Source organism: Lycorma delicatula, chromosome 7 (genome assembly GCF_047948215.1).
Source record: "Lycorma delicatula isolate Av1 chromosome 7, ASM4794821v1, whole genome shotgun sequence".
NCBI lineage: Eukaryota > Metazoa > Arthropoda > Insecta > Hemiptera > Fulgoridae > Lycorma > Lycorma delicatula.
The window spans coordinates 138,702,948-138,721,656 of NC_134461.1; the positions used below are offsets into that span (position 1 = coordinate 138,702,948).

General features: G+C 30.3%; 1 protein-coding gene across 2 annotated transcripts in view; it reads left to right on the top strand.

Moving 5' to 3' along the window:
* LOC142327728 (WD and tetratricopeptide repeats protein 1-like) overlaps positions 1–18,709 on the top strand; it is a 37,564-nt gene that overhangs the window by 12,845 nt on the left and 6,010 nt on the right. The window contains exons 3-6 of one of the 2 annotated variants that reach the window (XM_075371015.1): positions 338–465; positions 6,139–6,219; positions 10,417–10,595; positions 15,883–16,036. In XM_075371015.1, coding sequence (XP_075227130.1) covers positions 338–465; positions 6,139–6,219; positions 10,417–10,595; positions 15,883–16,036 — 542 coding nt within the window. The remainder of the gene's footprint in view (positions 1–337; positions 466–6,138; positions 6,220–10,416; positions 10,596–15,882; positions 16,037–18,709) is intronic. The other variant, XM_075371016.1, reaches the window with a different exon arrangement.

Genomic DNA, 18,709 nt, shown 5'->3' on the forward strand with positions numbered 1-18,709 from the left:
AGGGTTTTGGCTCCCTCATCTCCTGATTTATCCCCTCCTGACCTTTTCTTATGGGGATACCTTAAGAATGCTGCTTACAGAACTCATCCTCACACCATTCCCAAATTGCAGAGCAAAATTGAACTATGTGTTGTTGCAATTCCTCAACAAGCGTTACAACATAAGCATGCAACATTGTATTCAATTATATGTGAATTGCATACTGGAGGTCACTTTCAGCTACTTTGTAACTTAACCTTATTTTCCCATAAGGTTGCGTTACTTTTTGAATACCTATAATAATAATAGAATAAATTTTTGCTGGTTAAAATTATTTTGAATATTTATGTTTTTTCAGGCAAATATGTATTTTGAAAATGGAGTTTTCAGTCATGCTATTAGTCTGTATAACGAAACAATATGTCGTTATCCTAATTGTGCTGTATTATATGGTAATAGAGCTGCTGCTTACATGAAAAGAAATTGGTAAGAAAAAAATTTTGTTTTTAGATTCAAATAATTGATAATATATTTATTTGAAATTAATGTTTTATCACAATTTATTTTTATATAAATCTCTCCCATATGAATTAAGTATACTAAAACATTTAATTATTGAAATTAATATAAATAATTTTACATATAAGTGTGAATGCAGACGTTTACTTCAATAATTTTTTGGAAGTTAGTATAGTTTAATAATATTGTGTAACAGCACTTCTGTCATGCCATATATCTTGTTGCTCCTTTGATTTGGTCAGGTATATGTATGCCAAAACTAATCAGAATGGATATTTCCTTTGAAATCTGAAAATCAAAATTTTTCACTATCACAATACGACCTTTACTTAGTACAAGGTAGTAAAAATAATGCAGACATATCAGCTGCAATCAGTATTGTAGAAAAGGAGTGTAGATTTTGTAATTGCTTGAAATAATGCTGAACAAAACTGAATTGGTACAATACTTTGTCTGACAAGCCATACTGTATGCAACCTATTTTTATATTCCCTATTATATATTATGAAAAAAAACCATCATTGAAGGAAATACACTTTCAAAGTTACCATTTGGAATTTTTTTAACTTATTTGTATGCAGTAATCCATATCAGCCAAGAAATGTACTTATATAGTTATTGGAATTTAGATTTTACTGTTATATCTAGCTGATAATTAGTTGAGTGAGACCAGCCCATAAAGAGCTGTATCTGATCAGACTTGTTTACTGTCTTACCCAGAACTCTACTGGTATTACTATTTTTATCTACAAAAAAACTAAAATAAACATTACTTTCTGTGACTCTTTTAATAAAGACTTTGTCAAAAATTAATTTTAAATTATTTGTTGTGTACTGTATGTTTGTCTAATTTCTACTTCTTAGTTAATTGGTCTCCCTCTATGAATCATGAGACCTTGCCGTTGGTGAGGGGGCTTGAGTGCTCAGTGATACAGAATAACTGGACTGAAGGTGCAACCATATCAGAGAGGTATCTGTTGAGAGTCAGACTAAGGAATGTTTCCTGAAAGAGGGTAGCAGCTCTATCAGTAGTTGTTAAGGGCATAGGGTCAGAATGACTTAAACGACCATATCAGCATTACTCAATCCTCTGTATACTGCGCAACTGAAAGCAATGGAAAACTACCGATTTATAGAGTTTTGCATGAATTATTATTTCGTAATTGCTAACACCCAGTTTAAAAATCATAATAGAAGAATATACACATGGAAAAAGCCAGGCGATACTGCAAGGTATCAGATAGATTTTATCATGGTTAAGCAAAGATTTAGAAATCAACTAAGACATTGTTAGCGACCATAATTTAGTGATAATGAAATGTGGATCGGGATTGAAAAACCTGAAGAAAAGGTGTCAGATGAATCGGTGGAATTTAGAGAAGCTTGAGGAAGAGGAGGTAAAGCAGATTTTTGAGGAGGACATTGCAAGAGGACGGAGTAAAAAAAGATAAGGTATAAAATGTAGAAGAAGAATGGTAGAATGTTAAAAAGGAAATTCTTAAATCAGCAGAAACAAACCTAGGCGGAACAAAGAGAACTGGTAGAAAACCTTGGATTTCAGACGATACATTGCAGCTGATGGATGAACACAGAAAATATAAGAACGCTAACGATGAAGAAAGTTAAAGGAACTATCGTCAATTAAGAAATACTATTAACAGGAAGTGCAAACTAGTGAAAGAAGGTGGGTTAAAGAAAAGTGTTCAGAAGTGGAAAGAGAAAATGAACATTGGTAAAATAGACAGAGCATACAGGAAGGTTAAGGAAAATTTTGGGGTACATAAATTAAAATCTAATAATGTGTTAAACAAAGATGGTACACCAATATATAATACGAAAGGTAAAGTCGATAGATGGGTGGAATATATTGAAGAGTTATACGGAGGAAATGAATTAGAAAATGGTGTTATAGAGGAAGAAGAGGAAGTTGAGAAGGATGAAATGGGAGAAACAATACTGAGATTTGAATTTAAGAGAGCATTAAAAGATTTAAATGGCAGAAAGGCTCCTGGAATAGACGGAATACCTGTAGAATTACTGCGCAGTGCAGGTGAGGAAGCGATTGATAGATTATACAAACTGGTGTGTAATATTTATGAAAAAGGGGAATTTCCGTCAGAGTTCAAAAAAAGTGTTATAGTCATGATACCAAAGAAAGCAGGGGCAGATAAATATGAAGAATACAGATCAATTAGTTTAACTAGTCATGCATCAAAAATCTTAACTAGAATTCTATACAGAAGAATTGAGAGGAGAGTGGAAGAAGTGTTAGGAGACGACCAATTTGGTTTCAGGAAATGTATAGGGACAAGGGAAGCAATTTTAGGCCTCAGATTAATAGTAGAAGGAAGATTAAAGAAAAACAAACCAACATACTTGTCATTTATAGACCTAGAAAAGGCATTTGATAATGTAGACTGGAATAAAATGTTCAGCATTTAAAAAAAATTAGGGTTCAAATACAGAGATAGAAGAACGATTGCTAACATTTACAGGAACAAAACAGCAACAGTAATAATTGAAGAACATAAAAAAAAGAAGCCGTAATAAGAAAGGGAGTCCAACAAGGATGTTCTGTATTCCTGTTACTTTTTAATCTTTACATAGAACTAGTAGTCAATGATGTTAAAGAACAATTTAGATCCAGAGTAAGAGTACAAACCCACTGGGTTGGTCTAGTGGTTAACACGGCTTCCCAAATCAGCTGATTTGGAAGTCGAGAGTTACAGCGTTCAAGTCCTAGTAAAGCCAGATATTTTTACATGGATTTGAATACTAGATTGTGGATACCGGTGTTCTTTGGTGGTTGGGTTTCAATTTAACCACACATCTCAGGAATGGTCGAACTGAGAATGTACAAGACTAACACTTCATTTACACTCATACTTATCATCCTCATTCATCCTCTTGAAGAATTATCTAAACAGTAGTTACCGGAGGCTAAACAGGAAAAAGAAAGAAAAGAGTAACAGTACAAGGTGAAAAGATAAAGATACTACGATTTGCTGATGATATAGTAATTCTAGCTAAGAGTAAAAAGAATTTGAAGGAACAATGAACGGCATGGATGAAGACCTATGCAAGAACTACTGCATGAAAATAAACAAGAATAAAATGGAAGTAATGAAATGTAGTAGAAATAACGAAGATGGACCCCTGAGTTTAAAAATAGAAACAGAAAAGATTATGGAGGTAGAAGAATTTTGTTATTTGGGAAGTAGAATTACTAAAGATGGACGAAGCAGGAGCAATATAAAATGCCGAATAGCACAGGCAAAACGAGCCTTCAGTCAGAAATGTAATTAGTTTACATCAAAAATTAATTTAAACATCAGGAAAAGATTTTTTAAAGTATATGTTTGGAGTGTAGCTTTACATGGAAGTGAAACTTGGATGATTGGAGTACCTGAGAAGAAAAGATTAGAAGCTTTTGAAATGCAGTGCTATAAGAGAATGTTAAAAATCAGATGGGTGGATAAAGTGCAAATGAAGAGTTGTTGCGGCAAATCGATGAAGAAAGAAGCATTTAGAAAAATATAGTTAAAAGAAGAGACAGATTTATAGGCCACATATTAAGGCATCCTGGAATAGTCGCTTTAATGTTGTAGGTACAGGTAGAAGGAAAAAATGGTGCAGGAAAGTAATGTTTGGAATATGTAAAACAAATTGTTAGGTGTGTAGGATGTAGGGGGTATACCGAGATGATATGACTTTTTATTGTGTATCATTATGTCTAGGCCAGAAAATAGTTTAACATTATTAAAAAAAAAAATTAATTAGCATTACTGTTTATTCATTTTTACAAATTTATTTATTGATGTACACTGAAAACCTTATTTTGTTAACTTATAGTAAATAATACATGTATAAAATTATAATTTCAGTTATAATAATTAGAGTTAAATAGAATTACAAACCAAAAAGTTAAAACTTAAAAATACAAATATCTGTATATTAACTACTAATCAAGTATAGCTTGTCCAAGCCTAATTGGCACACAGATCTGATCTAGGTGATGGTTCCCTAGCTAGCACTGGGTTATAATATGTTACTCATGGAAGACAGTATATGACAAGTATAATAAATTTTACAGTATATATATATATGGTATAATTTTTTTTATATATATTGTAATTTTTTAATTTAACTAATTTTTGTATACCAATGTTTATTCCAATCAATAAACAAATTCACATCATAAATTTTTTAATTATTTTTAGTCTTATATTTATATAAAAAAATAAATAAATTCCTAACTGAATAAAACAATACACAAATATTTAACTTACTTATTTTCAAATACTAAAAGTAAAATAAAAAATATGTAAAAAAAATTTTTAAAACACCAAACATGAGCACCCCACTCTTTAGGCCATTCATCATGCATATGAAAAAATTAGCAAAAACAAAAAATTTTTAATTTGAAGCTAAGACTTTTGCATAATCTTACATATTACCATCATAGCTTGTTGTCAGATCCATTCTGAGATACCGTTCTAAAATTTTTTTTTACCTTTTAGTGCATTTAATTTAAATGGTTTTTAAAAGTTTTTTATATATTTTTTTATTTTCTACTTTTTAATCTTTATAAGTTTATATTTTACAACTGTGCTAGTTACAGGTTTGAGTGTATTTAGCAAAAGATCGGATTGGTACGTTTTACAATGTGCGAATGCAATTAAAACATAGGGCTAAATTATATAATTTTCATATAACCAAGAGCCAGTCGATCAAGAGTGTACAACTGAGCTGTTAAACAGTTAGTGCTCAACCTGCTAATACACATTCTGTTTGAATCATGAAAATCAGACAAGTGGTGCCGAGATATTACGTGGTACCTCATTGCACCCCCTCCCAAATTTCTGAATGGTGCCCCAGGGGCACTTGCTTCTTTAATAAAATCTGATGATAGATTGCATCTAAGGCTGGTAAGGCCAAAGAAAAACCTCTATTGCCTTTAGATCCCAGTCAAGAGAAGAGTAGATGTCTGAAATAAATTATCCAAGGGCATCTGGCATCTGTAGCAAAACCAAACCCAAACCGACTAGGTAAAAGAGTTTTACATTCATCTAGATATTTTCTTACAAATTTGTATGCTAATCTCTCCAACATTTTTAAAAATGAGTGCAATAATGAGATGAGGATGACCACCCTTCTTACATAAAAGCTTCTCTGTGGTCATCTTAAAACATGAAGGAAAATTTCTGTATCAGAAAATATTTCTATAGAAGGGAAGGCACTTACAATAGCACAAAGTAGATCAATAGGGGTTGATGACGTTTTTAGGGTTATTACATTTTCTGAAACCTCTTCTTCAGAGAATAATTAAGAAAGGAGTTTATTGATTTTTAAATGAATTCCAAATTTGTCATAAATACAATCTTTAATATTTTTAGTTTTACTAGTTACATAAAAACTTTAAATCCTAATTTAATGGCTCTGCAATTTCACTGAAAGATTGAAGTAGCACCTTGTTCACTTCAATATGGTAAGATGCTGCTGAATTTTTCAACATGTTAAAATATACATAAATTATTACACATTCCAATTAGTTTTAAGTAACAGAAAGGGATTGATCATTTATTGTGACATATATGAATCCTATTATTTTGTTTAATTTCTTCATTTTGTTTGTTACAGGGCTGGTGATATGTATGCTGCTTTAAGAGATTGTCATGTAGCATTACAACTTGATCCAAATCATGTTAAAGCATTTTTTCGGTTAGATTGATATATTTTTAAACAATATTAGTTTATTGTAATGTAGCAAACTACACTCTATTCTTTATTTAGATGTTAGATTTTAGTAAAGTGATTTAATGCTAACTGTTTTGAAATCAAATCTACTGGAGAACTGTTGTTAGGTTTTGCAATTTCTTTTAGGTAGATTTCAATAGGTAGAAACCTACCTATTGTAATGGGTATGATTTGACTTCCAGAAAATTTTGACATATCTTCGCATTTCATATCCTCCAGACCCCCAAAACCACCATCAGTTCAATGGTTTACATATACATATATATATATTTTTTTTTTTTTTAACTTTCTTGTGGACACGATAACTATCGTAATTTTGTGCCAGTCACTTCCAAATTGATACATAAAATATAATGATCCAAAATCTCGCTGAAGTTCATTAATGAGCAAAATTGGACCATTGGGGTGGTAATAGGGGAAGCTTCTTCGCTATAACTTTCTTATTAAGTAAAATATCGAATTCATTTAAAGTTCTTACTATTCCTTAGATAAGAGCCTAAAACTTATATAAGTAAAGTTTTTTGATATTACCAACCATTGGCCCAGGGGGTGAAAAAAATGGGGTTTTGAAGACAAAAACAATCATACCTCTCTTAACAGGCACATTATTGAATCGGTTTAAAGTGGTCGTTAGTCCTCTAAACTTTGCCTGAAACTTTTGTCTGTTACAATTCTTTATATGACCAACCCTTACGGCAAGGGATGACCAAAATGTTGCTGGAATTCAAGATAGGGCTTGTCACTTTTTTTCACGTGCAACCATTGTTTTATTGAGTAAATTTGAAGTCTTTCTTAACTTTAAGGTGGAAATCTTTTTTATCCTCTATTTAGCACAGGTGAAATCTACCTCCGCCTTCCGGTGTGCCGAAAGGGATTTTTTTTATTTAATTGTAATGTTATTTCTAATTTTTATCATAATTCTGATATTATTATTTTATCATAATCGTAATGTTTACCATTCTTATCTATTCTTGTTTGATTATTATAGGATTGTTTTTTTTTAATTATCAAAGATTGCAGATTTTGGAAAGAATATTGTGAAAAAATTAAGTTATTTCATTCATCACTATTGTATAAAAAACTTTCAAGATTGATATTTACAGTCTCATATTAAAAATGAGTAGAAGTACATTAGTAAAACATCGTTTATTTTTGTGCAATGTATATATCATCAGTGCCAGATGACCAGAAAGACATTTGATACTAACTTAGCTGCATAATTAAAATGTTGATCTTTTAAATTTATTTATTAACGATAAATAATTGATAATTTGTGTCATGTCTGAAAATAAGTGATTTAGAAATTATGATCTCTGATGATAAATGAAATGCATCCATCCTTCTATGTTCCTTGGCAACATGTTATCGTCGCTGGACCATCTGTTATGATTTTCAGTTTAACATTGACATAAATTTTAAGTGATTATTAGTATTTGTATTTATTTCCATTGTTATAATAGACACATTCAATAAACTCTACATTCTTTGTGAAAATTGTAATTACTGAAACTGCAGTTAAAAATATATTTTTTAAGGAATTTCCTTTCACCATTTAGCATTCTGAATAAGAAAAGGGAATTTGTAACAGATGTTTATTGTGAAACTTTGACAAAATTTGAGAGTGGACAGACTTATCAGCAAGAGATGATAACAAAAGGGATTTTTTTTTTATTTGAAAATGCCCTCACTGCTGCTAGCATGAAGAATGTACAAGGCATATTCATAAAGTAAGGGCTGTCAGCTTATATTTAAATATTAGTGGGTTTGATCGTAGTTTCATGCATGCAGGGCCATCTATCGGCTATTTACAAAACCACTGCAGTTGTTGTTTTGATCCAGTAGTTGTTCGCCTGCTGGTGAATGCAGATCACAATGTCCACGACAATAATTTCTCCTGTCAGTCATGAAGTGGGCACTGAGATTTGATTTTTGTATGCAAAAGGATCTTTAGCTGCTGAAATTCATCAGGAGTTGTGCTTAGTGTATGTTCCTACAGTAATGAGTGAAGGAAAGATTAGACAATGGTGTTGAGACTTTAAAAATGGCTGCACAGATGTGCGTGATGAAGAGCGGAGTGGCAGGCCCAGTATTCAGACCGACAAAATCATTGAACAAGTGAACCGAAAACTGTGATGTGATCGATGATTGACAATTAGTGTTGTGGCTGATGAATTTTCGCATGTTGGACCACGTGATTGTCACAGAAAAACTCACAGAGGATATCACCAATTGTGTGCAAGGTGGGTACAAAAAATGCTCACTGACCAACACAAAGAGCAAAGAATGTGCACTGGACGAGTGTTTTTAGACTGCTATCGACAAGATTGATATAATTTGTTTTCCCACATTGTTACAGGCGATGAGACGTGGATATCCTACACCGACACAGAATCGAAACAACAGTCAATGCAGTGGCATCATTCAAGTTCCCCAAAACCGAAAAAGTTTAAGCAATCTCCTTACTCAAGTTGAAAAATGTTGGCTACTGTTTTTGGGATGTAAAAAGGCATCATTTTGGTTGATTTCATGGAACGTGGATCAACAATTATAGCTGATGTATACTGAGAAATGCTCACCAAACTGAGACGTGTGATTTAAAATTGACGCCACAGGAGACTGTCGTCCGGCGTAATCCTCCTTCACAATAATGCACATCCTCACACCACTGCCTTAACCAATAAGAATATTCAAGATTTTTATTGGAAACTTTTTGAGCACCCCATGTAGTCCCGACCTTGCACTTAGTGACTACTTCCTCTTCTTGCATTTGAAAAAGTGGCTTGGTAGACAACTGTTTGAAAATGACGAGGAACTCAAAACTGCTGTTGTCAACTGGTTCAATTCCCAAGCTGTGAACAACAAGAAACTGCACCAGTTTCTTTAACCCTTCTGTATAGAAGTTGTAAGTGCTTAGAACTGAATGGCAATTATGTGGAAAAGTGAAGTAGATCTGTTTTAGTAAACTAAAATTGTAAGTAAAAACCTTTTCTCACGAGTTAATTTTTTTACCATTACCCCTTACAGCCCTGATTCTAGCACTGTTTGATTATCTCTTCACAAAATTGAATAATTGGCTGGCTATTCAACATTTTAAAATCAATGAATGGATGGGTACTTTGGCTGCACCATTTATTGGAGAGGGTATAGACAAGTTGGTCTCATAATATGACAAACTATAGGGACTATGTCTAGAAATAATATAAGTATTTATGTAACTTTTATTACAGTAGATTTTTTCAATTTATTTCTTGACTGGAGGTTAATAAATAGCTTTAAGTAAATAGTTAATAATAGCTATAAATAGCATTCTACATAAATTGTTATATTCTGATGTGTACTATAGTACAAAAATAAATATTGCTTATGCTGCAGCTGTTTATAAAGTAAAGTAAAATTTAAAAATAAGAAAATAAAAATTAATACTGTGTACTGGTAATTGTGTAACTGCATATGGTAAACTACAACTAAAGTTTATAATTGCTAAAGACTTAATTTTATTTTAGTTAGTTTAAAATAAATTTGCAAAACTTATTTTATTTAAAATGTTTTTTTTTTTAATTATGAATTATCAAAGAAATCCCTCCTCCCCCCCCAAAAAAATATATATACACATAACTATTTATTTATTTTCCATATAAATTGTTGTTTCTACTAGTTGAATTAAGTTTCATAATTTCAATATCATTGTCAACAATGTCATAGATCCTGTACTCGTCATATTTCACCAAATTTATGTTCATTATTTGTTTTAAATCCAACTATTTCATCATCAGAAAGTTTTTGAAAAGAAGCTAAAAAACAACTGAACATTTATCTTAAGTACTATAAACATACATATACTTAATCACAAGAGTAGTACAGATGATGGCCCACACAGAATGCCTTTTGCATTTTATGATACTACATTCACTTTAAAATCATTAATTAAATCTTTTGACAACATCTCATAGTAATAATCATTATAGAGACCATAAACCTACAAGCTTAGAATACTGTTTAAATCAGATGTTTAAATTGTACAATTATAATCATACTGTCAAAGACCATTTTTGGCAAAAATCATAAATGAATGTAAGCACACGTGTTGGATTTGATATTATTCCTTGTTTTTTTTCCAAAATATATATTATTTTGGTAATAGATTTTACTTTTTTTTAACAGTCTTGCCAGATGTTTACACGAACTAGAATGGAAAGATCAAGCAAAACTATGTTTAGAAGTATTTAAAGTCAGATTTCCGATTCATGCTTCTAGTCATGCTTGCTGTGCCCTTGATAAAGATATTAATGCACCATCAACTCCACCTCCTAACCCACCTCCAAATTTTGAAGCGCAGTTTGGTAAGTAACATTAAATATTTTTTGTTAATTTCATGTAATAGTTTTTTAATATGTTTTTTAGATAAAATATTCTATATTAGATAAAATATATATTCTATATTGACAGGTTTACTTTACAATATTGTAGATTACTTTTACTTGTATAGCTTCATATTTTGTTTTTAGTTTGATTTTTTTTGTTGGTTATATTAGTTAAAATCAAATTTGTCTTTTTTCTTTTCTTTTTCATCTTATATGACAGCATAGGATCACTTTAGGCAATTCATTATCCATGTCTCTTTGAAGAGACTGTTTGGCCTTGTGGTGCTTCCAGTACTTTTTCATACGTTTTGGTTTCTGTACCCTTTCTGGTGCTGAAAATGTTCATGTAATAAGTTTCTTTCTTGTGAGTGTGAAGCAAGTATTTTTTTATTTAATTTTATCTTTTTTGTGGTGTCTTTTAGTATAAGGCCAATTTTCTTCAGATCCTCTCATATTTCTCTGATCTGTCTGCATCCTGTCTTGGTGTTTTTCAACTTGAAATTATAATGTACCAGCTGTTTCAGAAGTCTCGAATCTTGCATTCTCATGATGTGTCCAAAGAATCCTAGTCTCCCCTTATGTAGTTCTAACTTTTTGTACACGACTGGTTAGGCATGATCCACCTCTGCCCGTCATTCTGGTACTTTTTTGATGCAGGTTTTTCCAATTCTTCTTTCGATCTGGAGTCTGTCTGTCTTTGATTGTTCAGGTGGAAGAGTGTTTTTGCTGCATAAGTGGCTTCTGGTTTTATAATTGTGTTTTAGTGTCTTCATTTTGCATTTCTAATAGGCATTTTTTATTGTAAATTTACAGTTAATTTTTGAGTTTTAGCTAGTTTGTTCTTATTTGGATCGAGTTTTTTTTTCATTTAGGTTATTATTTCTCTGAGGTATTTAAATTGGGTTACTATTTTGATTTTATTACCGTTTATGTTTACTTCTTTTAATTTTGTTGTTTTTTGGGGTATAATTTATGTCTTTTTGAATGATATTTTGAGGCCAATATTATTTCCAATGTTTTGTAGTTCGAATATCTGTGATTTAGTTTTGTCGATGTTATTTGCTAGCAGTGCCAAGTCGTCGGCTAAACCAAGACAGTTTGTTTTGATTTTTCTGCCTAATTTATCTTTTGGGGGACATTTGTTGAGCCATTCCCTCAGCACAGTTTAATAAGAATGGTGGAGCCCATCAGTTAGCCTAGTCCTGCTTTGATCCAATGGGTTCCAACAGCTCACCTCTGAATTTTACCTTTGACTTAGTGTTTGTGAGGGTCAGTTTTATCATGATTATTAATTTGGTATACAGTTCAAGGTGTTGAATTTTTAGTAGGGATTCTCTGTGGATGCAGTTGTAAGCTTTCTTGACATCTACAAATGTTATCACCATACCTATGTTTCTTTTCCTGATGTAATCCATTAATATTATTATTATAGGGTCTGTTTTGTTCCTTTTTTTGTATAGCAGATGGATGAGGTCTGTAGTCCAGTGTTCTGGTAGTTCTTCTTTGATCCAGATGTTGACAAGCTATTGATGAAGGGTGATTTTTGCTAGTGTTTCTGCATGTTTCCAGTTCTCTACAAAGGTCTCATCTTCTCCTGCCTCTTTGTAATTCGTCATCTCACTCGGTGCTTGGTAGATTCTTTTATTATGGGAAGGTCTGTTAGGGTGCTGGTGTCAAAGTTTTGGAGTTCTGTCAGTTCGTCTCAATGTAGGAGTTTCTTGAAATATTTAACTAGGATTTCCACATTGTCTTTATTGTTATGAGACAGTTTACTGCTTTCATCCTACATTAGTAAGGTTGGGATTTGTATTTTTAGAGTTTTGTTGAATTCTTCTATTGATTTCAGTGTCTTTTTATTTTCCTTATGGTTTGGGTGGTTTCTTTTCTTTGTTTTACTAGTTTTTGGAAGGATGTTTCTGATTTTTGGGATTGGTGAAATAGCTGTGCTTGTTGTCCTCCAGTGTTTTATTGCATTTGCTGTTCCACAATTGTCACTTTTTACTGGGTTTTATTATTGGGGCTAATTTTTCTGTGATTTGTTTATGATTGTTGAGTAGTTCTTTGAGTTTATCGGTAATTGTTATTTCTTCAGTTGCATTTTGGTAATTTTCATTCCTGATTAGTTGGGTTGGGTCTATTTTTCTTTTAGTTTTAGGGGTTTGGTTTTATTGCTTCCTTTGGGGAGTGAATGTAATTTTAATTTTGACTACATAATGATCCGAGCCTGTATCTATTCCTTGGAGAACTTTTACATTGTTGTGGCGATGTTTTTCCGTGAAGACCTGATCTAGTTGCCATTCTCCTAAATATTAGATGAGGTATTTCCAGGTTTTGAGTTTTTTTATATGTAGATTTAGAGATTAGGTTGTGGTTTCTGTAGAGATTGATGATTCCGTTTGTTTTCATTTGTTCTCTTTTGGGTGTGCCATTTTCCAATGGTATCATCTTTTACTGCCTGGTTCAGCATTGAAGTCTTCAATTGACTGTTTAAGATAATTTTTGGGGATGTTATTTATGGTCTGGTCAAGTTGGTTTCAGAACTTTCCTGCTTATTTATGGTCTTTTTTATTAGTGAGGGTGTGGGTGTTTATTATGGGTAGATTTTATTAAATGCTTTTAGGGTGAGTGTTGAGATTCTTGAGGAATTCTTATATGAAGTTTATTATTTTGTAGTTGACCAATCAGCCTGTTTCAAACTATCCTGAGTCACAACTCTAGATGTGATGTAGTGAGGTGATAGTGGGGTATGAGTTGATGATAGATGATGTTTCTTTATATTCAATACACCAGAAAAATTTCTCCTATTTTTTCTGGATATATCCAGGCACACCTTGTAGAGGCTCGAACTGACTTTTTTAAAGTTGTTATTTTGGAGAAAAGTTAAAAAGTCCAATCCTAAACATTACATGTTGCCTTTTTATAAATTTTTTTCAAAAGGTATTTATTATTATTCATTGGAATTTTAACATGAAAAATGCTTCTGATTGTCTATCATATGTTAATGACTAATGAACATGATTTTGCTATATGCAAAACCATGACCCTCATTTTGCAGGGTAATCTGCACACAGAGGAGCTAGTTTATTTATTTACTTACAGTTTTTAATGAATAATTTGGTATCTTTGATGAGTGTTATAACATCAGTAAATTTTGTACATTGGTAGTATTTTGCTGGTTACTGTTGATAAAAATAGAATTCATTTTTAGTTTTACCATCTAGTATTTTTTTACTGAAATGTGTTATCAGTTTTTATGTCTAGATATTTTTGTTAATTACTTTTTTCATAATATGTTTAATTTCAAATAAGCATGTTTTATACATAGCAAACTCTAGTAATATACTATTGTAAATTCCTTGCTTGCTATACAAATTTGTATATAATCTGTATGAATATTTTTTAATTTTTTATTTTTATCAGATACTTTCTGCCCAAATATAGAAATTAGTTGAAGATTGTATTTGTTAAGTTTTTTATAAATAGGTACAACTTTGTAAATATATGTAAATACAAAAACTTTTCAGAACAAAAATCGAAGATGTTAATTTCGTTAATTGTATAAAGCAATATCCTCTGATTTTGGTATTTTAATACTTTCTTTTACCTTTGTTATGTTTATTAATATAATAGAAATTCATTATTTTTTTATTTACTTTGTGTTATTTTTTTAAGTAATGTTATTTTTTTAATAATGTTTTTTAGAAATTTTTATAATTATTTCAGGATTTTTATTTATGCTTTTCTAGCTTTCAGTTATTGATTTTGATGTATTACAAAATTATTTACAATTATTTTTTAATGCGCAGAATCAGAAATGTGTATTTTCAATCAGAATGGGTTATGACTGCAGTCTAAACCCGTGGTTTTACTTTACATAAGAATGTTTTATGCATATATTCACTGATTACCACATTTGCCATTAGTTATTTACAAAAACCAATTTGATGTATTAAAGAGAAACATGTCTATATGATATGTGCAAAATAAGTCCATTTAGAGATTTTTACTTCACCGACATTTTCTTGTACTTAAATATATATTTATATTCAGTACTGTTATATTTAAACATAATATCACAAACTGTCTTATGTCATTGATATCTATATGTAGTCATTTAAACACTATAAATCTATTACAGTTTTATTTAGAAAGCTATAAACATAAACAAAAAGATTTGTTTGTATTTTATTTACTAACTGAAATTTTTTTTAGGAAACTAAACTTCTAAAATGCCAGGGAATAATACTGTAAAACATAACTTGTTAGTAAATAGATAAAAGAAAGAGACTATGGATTAATATTGAGATTATGTAGTTATTAAATTTTTCAGTAATTCTTTTTCTTTTCATAAAATAAGGTAAAATTGTCAAATGAAAGCTAAATTATCAAATCATTAATTATTTAATTTAAAATTGTTATATTTTTGTATAAATTAAATTTTCACTTAACAAAATGTCATTAATATAACATTTTATGTAGATTATGTAGTCATTTTATGTAGATTAATATATCTTTCAATAAAAAATCTTCATAATTATTTTGGTAAAATCAAATTTAAGGCCAGGTAGAAAATAGTTTAGTTTTCACATACTGAAAACCGTACGTTTAGGTGATGTTAATTAGATTTTATAGTTTTACAAAAACTGAATTAAAGATGATTAGTTACAGTTAAAGAAAGGAAATTTAACTGGGTCAGCATTCAATTCCAGCATATTACTAAAACTGGTACATTATTGCATCACATGGAATAATATATTTGTGAAAATTTAAACAAAAATTTTCTGGTGTATGCTGGAGGCAGTATTTTCCACTAAAATTAAAATATTAATTTATTTGTGTAATTATCCTCACAATATATGTAGGAATGGTAATGTCATTTTCATAAACCTGTTGTCAGATTGTCTGTAGCTGTTAAAGTTATAGTACTTGATAAATATACAAAATAATCTTGTACACATGTAGATTTAAACAATTCAATTTACCAATACTTTACCAGAATGCATCAATTTCTTAAGTACAGGACTTTCTGTAATTATACATTTTTCCATGTATAATGTTAATTTCAAAATGCTTGATTTATTTTAAAATGTAAAAGAATTAATTAGTTTTATCATGTATAAATTTACAATCGATCATAATGGACTAAAGAAATTATTAAATTTATTCTTCTTAAACTTGTAAAAAAATATTTTGACAAAAAACAAAAATGCTGTAGATACATGTATGTGTATGTCTGAAAGATTAGTATACTGGTATTGACTTGCAGATTGTGATGATGTTGAAGGGAGCAACAAATCGGAGAGGAGTCTGAAGTCATATGAAGAATGGTCTTGGAGAGATATGGCTTGTGATTATGAAAAGAGATTTTATGGACATTGCAATACTACTACTGATATTAAAGAAGCTAACTTTTTTGGAAGGTAAATCATACTGTTTTCTTACATATTTTAAGAATTATGAGTTACAAATTTGTTGATGGATTTGCTGTTTTGCAGTGCAAGTGGATATGTACAGAATCTTCTTTTTTTTCCATAATCCATACAATAATGTAAATTTTTATTTGTTTTTTTGACCCAAATTCTCTATTTTTGTTCCTATTTTAATTTTATATCGAAAAAACTGTTATGTACAATCATTTTTCAATCATATTGAATGTACTATGTTTACTATATTAGAATGATGATGTATAACTTCCAAGATTAAGAATAAAATTTTGAGGTTATATTAGAACTGTGTGAGCCTTATTTATTTCAAGTATTCATATCGTGGTAGAATACACTGATCCTGATCTTGAAATCAATTTTGGTATACCTTTTTTGGAATTAGGTCCATCTGCAAATTTGTTAAATATCTTCGATCATCTCAAATTATCATCCTTTTAGAGTATTTCAATTTGGAAAATAAGGAGGAATTGCTGGTTAGTTAGCACTGTTATAGTGGAAGTGCAGTTGTCTTTCAGTCCTTTTAATTGAAGAAGTTACTTTTCTTGCTTAATTATTTTCCTTTTTATATACTCGTACAGGGCATCCAGAAGGTCTGGAAATGCTTAATTATAAATTACTTTACCAAAATAAATATAGTTGATTACAATATCAATGAAATGAGTTGTGTTTGAAATTATTGTTGGCCATCTTGGATCCGTTATATGGAATTCAATTTTATTTTTTTTAAATGACATAATGGTTATATTACACATGATTTCAATATAGATTTGAATGGAGAAAACCGTAGTGAAAACCCAGCATCTATAGCTTCATTTGTGTTTTAGATATTGACCATTAAAATGTCAAGATCGGAGTAAAACGCTGTCTCCAACCTCCATTCAAGATAAATATTTTCACTAGAAATGGGGATAATTACACATCATGTAACATTGCAATTTCATGCTGGAAACTATTCTGCAAACTGTTTTCCAAAATCTCTTCTCGTTACTTAATTATTCAAAATTTATCAATACAGTATTCGATAATGAAATTCTAACAAAATTAGAAACAGCTCATTCATTGCATTTATTTATTTATTTGAAATTAGAGAAGATAGGTAATATATAATTAATAAAAACATGTATCATAATTTTAATTAAAACAGTATTTATTTCACCAATAAAAATTGAATTATCTTTTTTCAATAAATATTTTTTTCAAAAATTTAACTCAAAAAAACTTTTTTTGCACGATTGGCAACAGCTTCATTGGTATAAATTAATTTTACCATCTTCTCCCATTTTGAATAAATAGGTAAGCAACAAATGTAATTTATGTGAAGCCTGTTTCCTCATTGACTTTATTAATCAGTTTATTTGATTTTCTAATTCATGTTTCTTTGCGTTATACTATATTTTCATTAAGATAATGGAACTGTGAATATGAAAGGTTAATTCTTATAATAGTGAGTGGGTATGGCGATTGAGTAAGATCGTATGACAAAGAATCTATTTTATTTAATTTATTTAATGACACTTTTCCTGATGGTGCACTTTTCCTGATCTAATTGCAAAATCTACATTGTACTGAAGAGTATGAAGATTTGAGGAATGTGGAATTATAAAAAATTGTGGCAACTCTGGCTGAGCTAAATCCTCTTTACGTGAAGATGTTAAACTAGATGTCATGTTAAAGGTAATAGAGAATTCCCCACACCTAATTTGGGTTATTCGTAGGCACCTTGATATAAACGAATCCCCTGTCGATGAAGTCTTGATTGAAAACTATATAAACCCTTACAAAATTCAGATGAAATGAAAAAATTAAAATTATTGGAGAATGATTTTGATCGATGTGTAGAATTTTATGAAATTATGACAATCTGGATTATCAAGAACCCAAACGTCATAACAAATGTTTTCTTTTCAGATGAGGCTCCTTTTATGCTGAATGGAAATATCAATTAGATATAATTATTGTTAGTGGAATGATGAGAATTCACTGTTTACGTGAAGCACACACCCAGATTCTGGAAATGAATAATGTTTGGGCTAGCATTTATACATTAATTGAGTCACATGTAATTGAAGGAAATTTGACAGGCGAGTTGTATGAAATCAAATTATTTCAGCTATTGAAAATTATTTAGGGCAAAATTTTAACAATTCATTGTTTCAGCAAGATGGAGATCCTGTCCACTATTCTTTTAAAGTTTGTGGTTTCTTGAATAATATTTTCCCAGTAAGGTGAATTGGTAGCAGAAGACAAATTGAATGGCCTCCACAATCACCAAATTTAAGTCCATTAAACTACTTCTGGAGATATTTAAAAGACAAAGTTTATAAAACTAATCCTAAGAATCTGGAAAGACAAATTCTAATTGAAGCTGCTGAAGTATCTCAATGGATTAAATTCAGAATGCTGTATGTAATTTTTACACACATACAGGATTTCATCAACAATTAGGAAGAGACCACTTTGAATATCTGTTCTGATTTTTGTACACATTCAGTATGTTTTTATTATGTTACTTATTTTCTTGAAAAAATTCTTTTTTTTTAGTTAAAAATAATTAATTAAATAATAAACAAATAAATGCAATAAATAAGCTGTTTCTAATTTTGATGTCGAATATTGTAATGATAAATTTTGAATAATTAAGTAATGAGA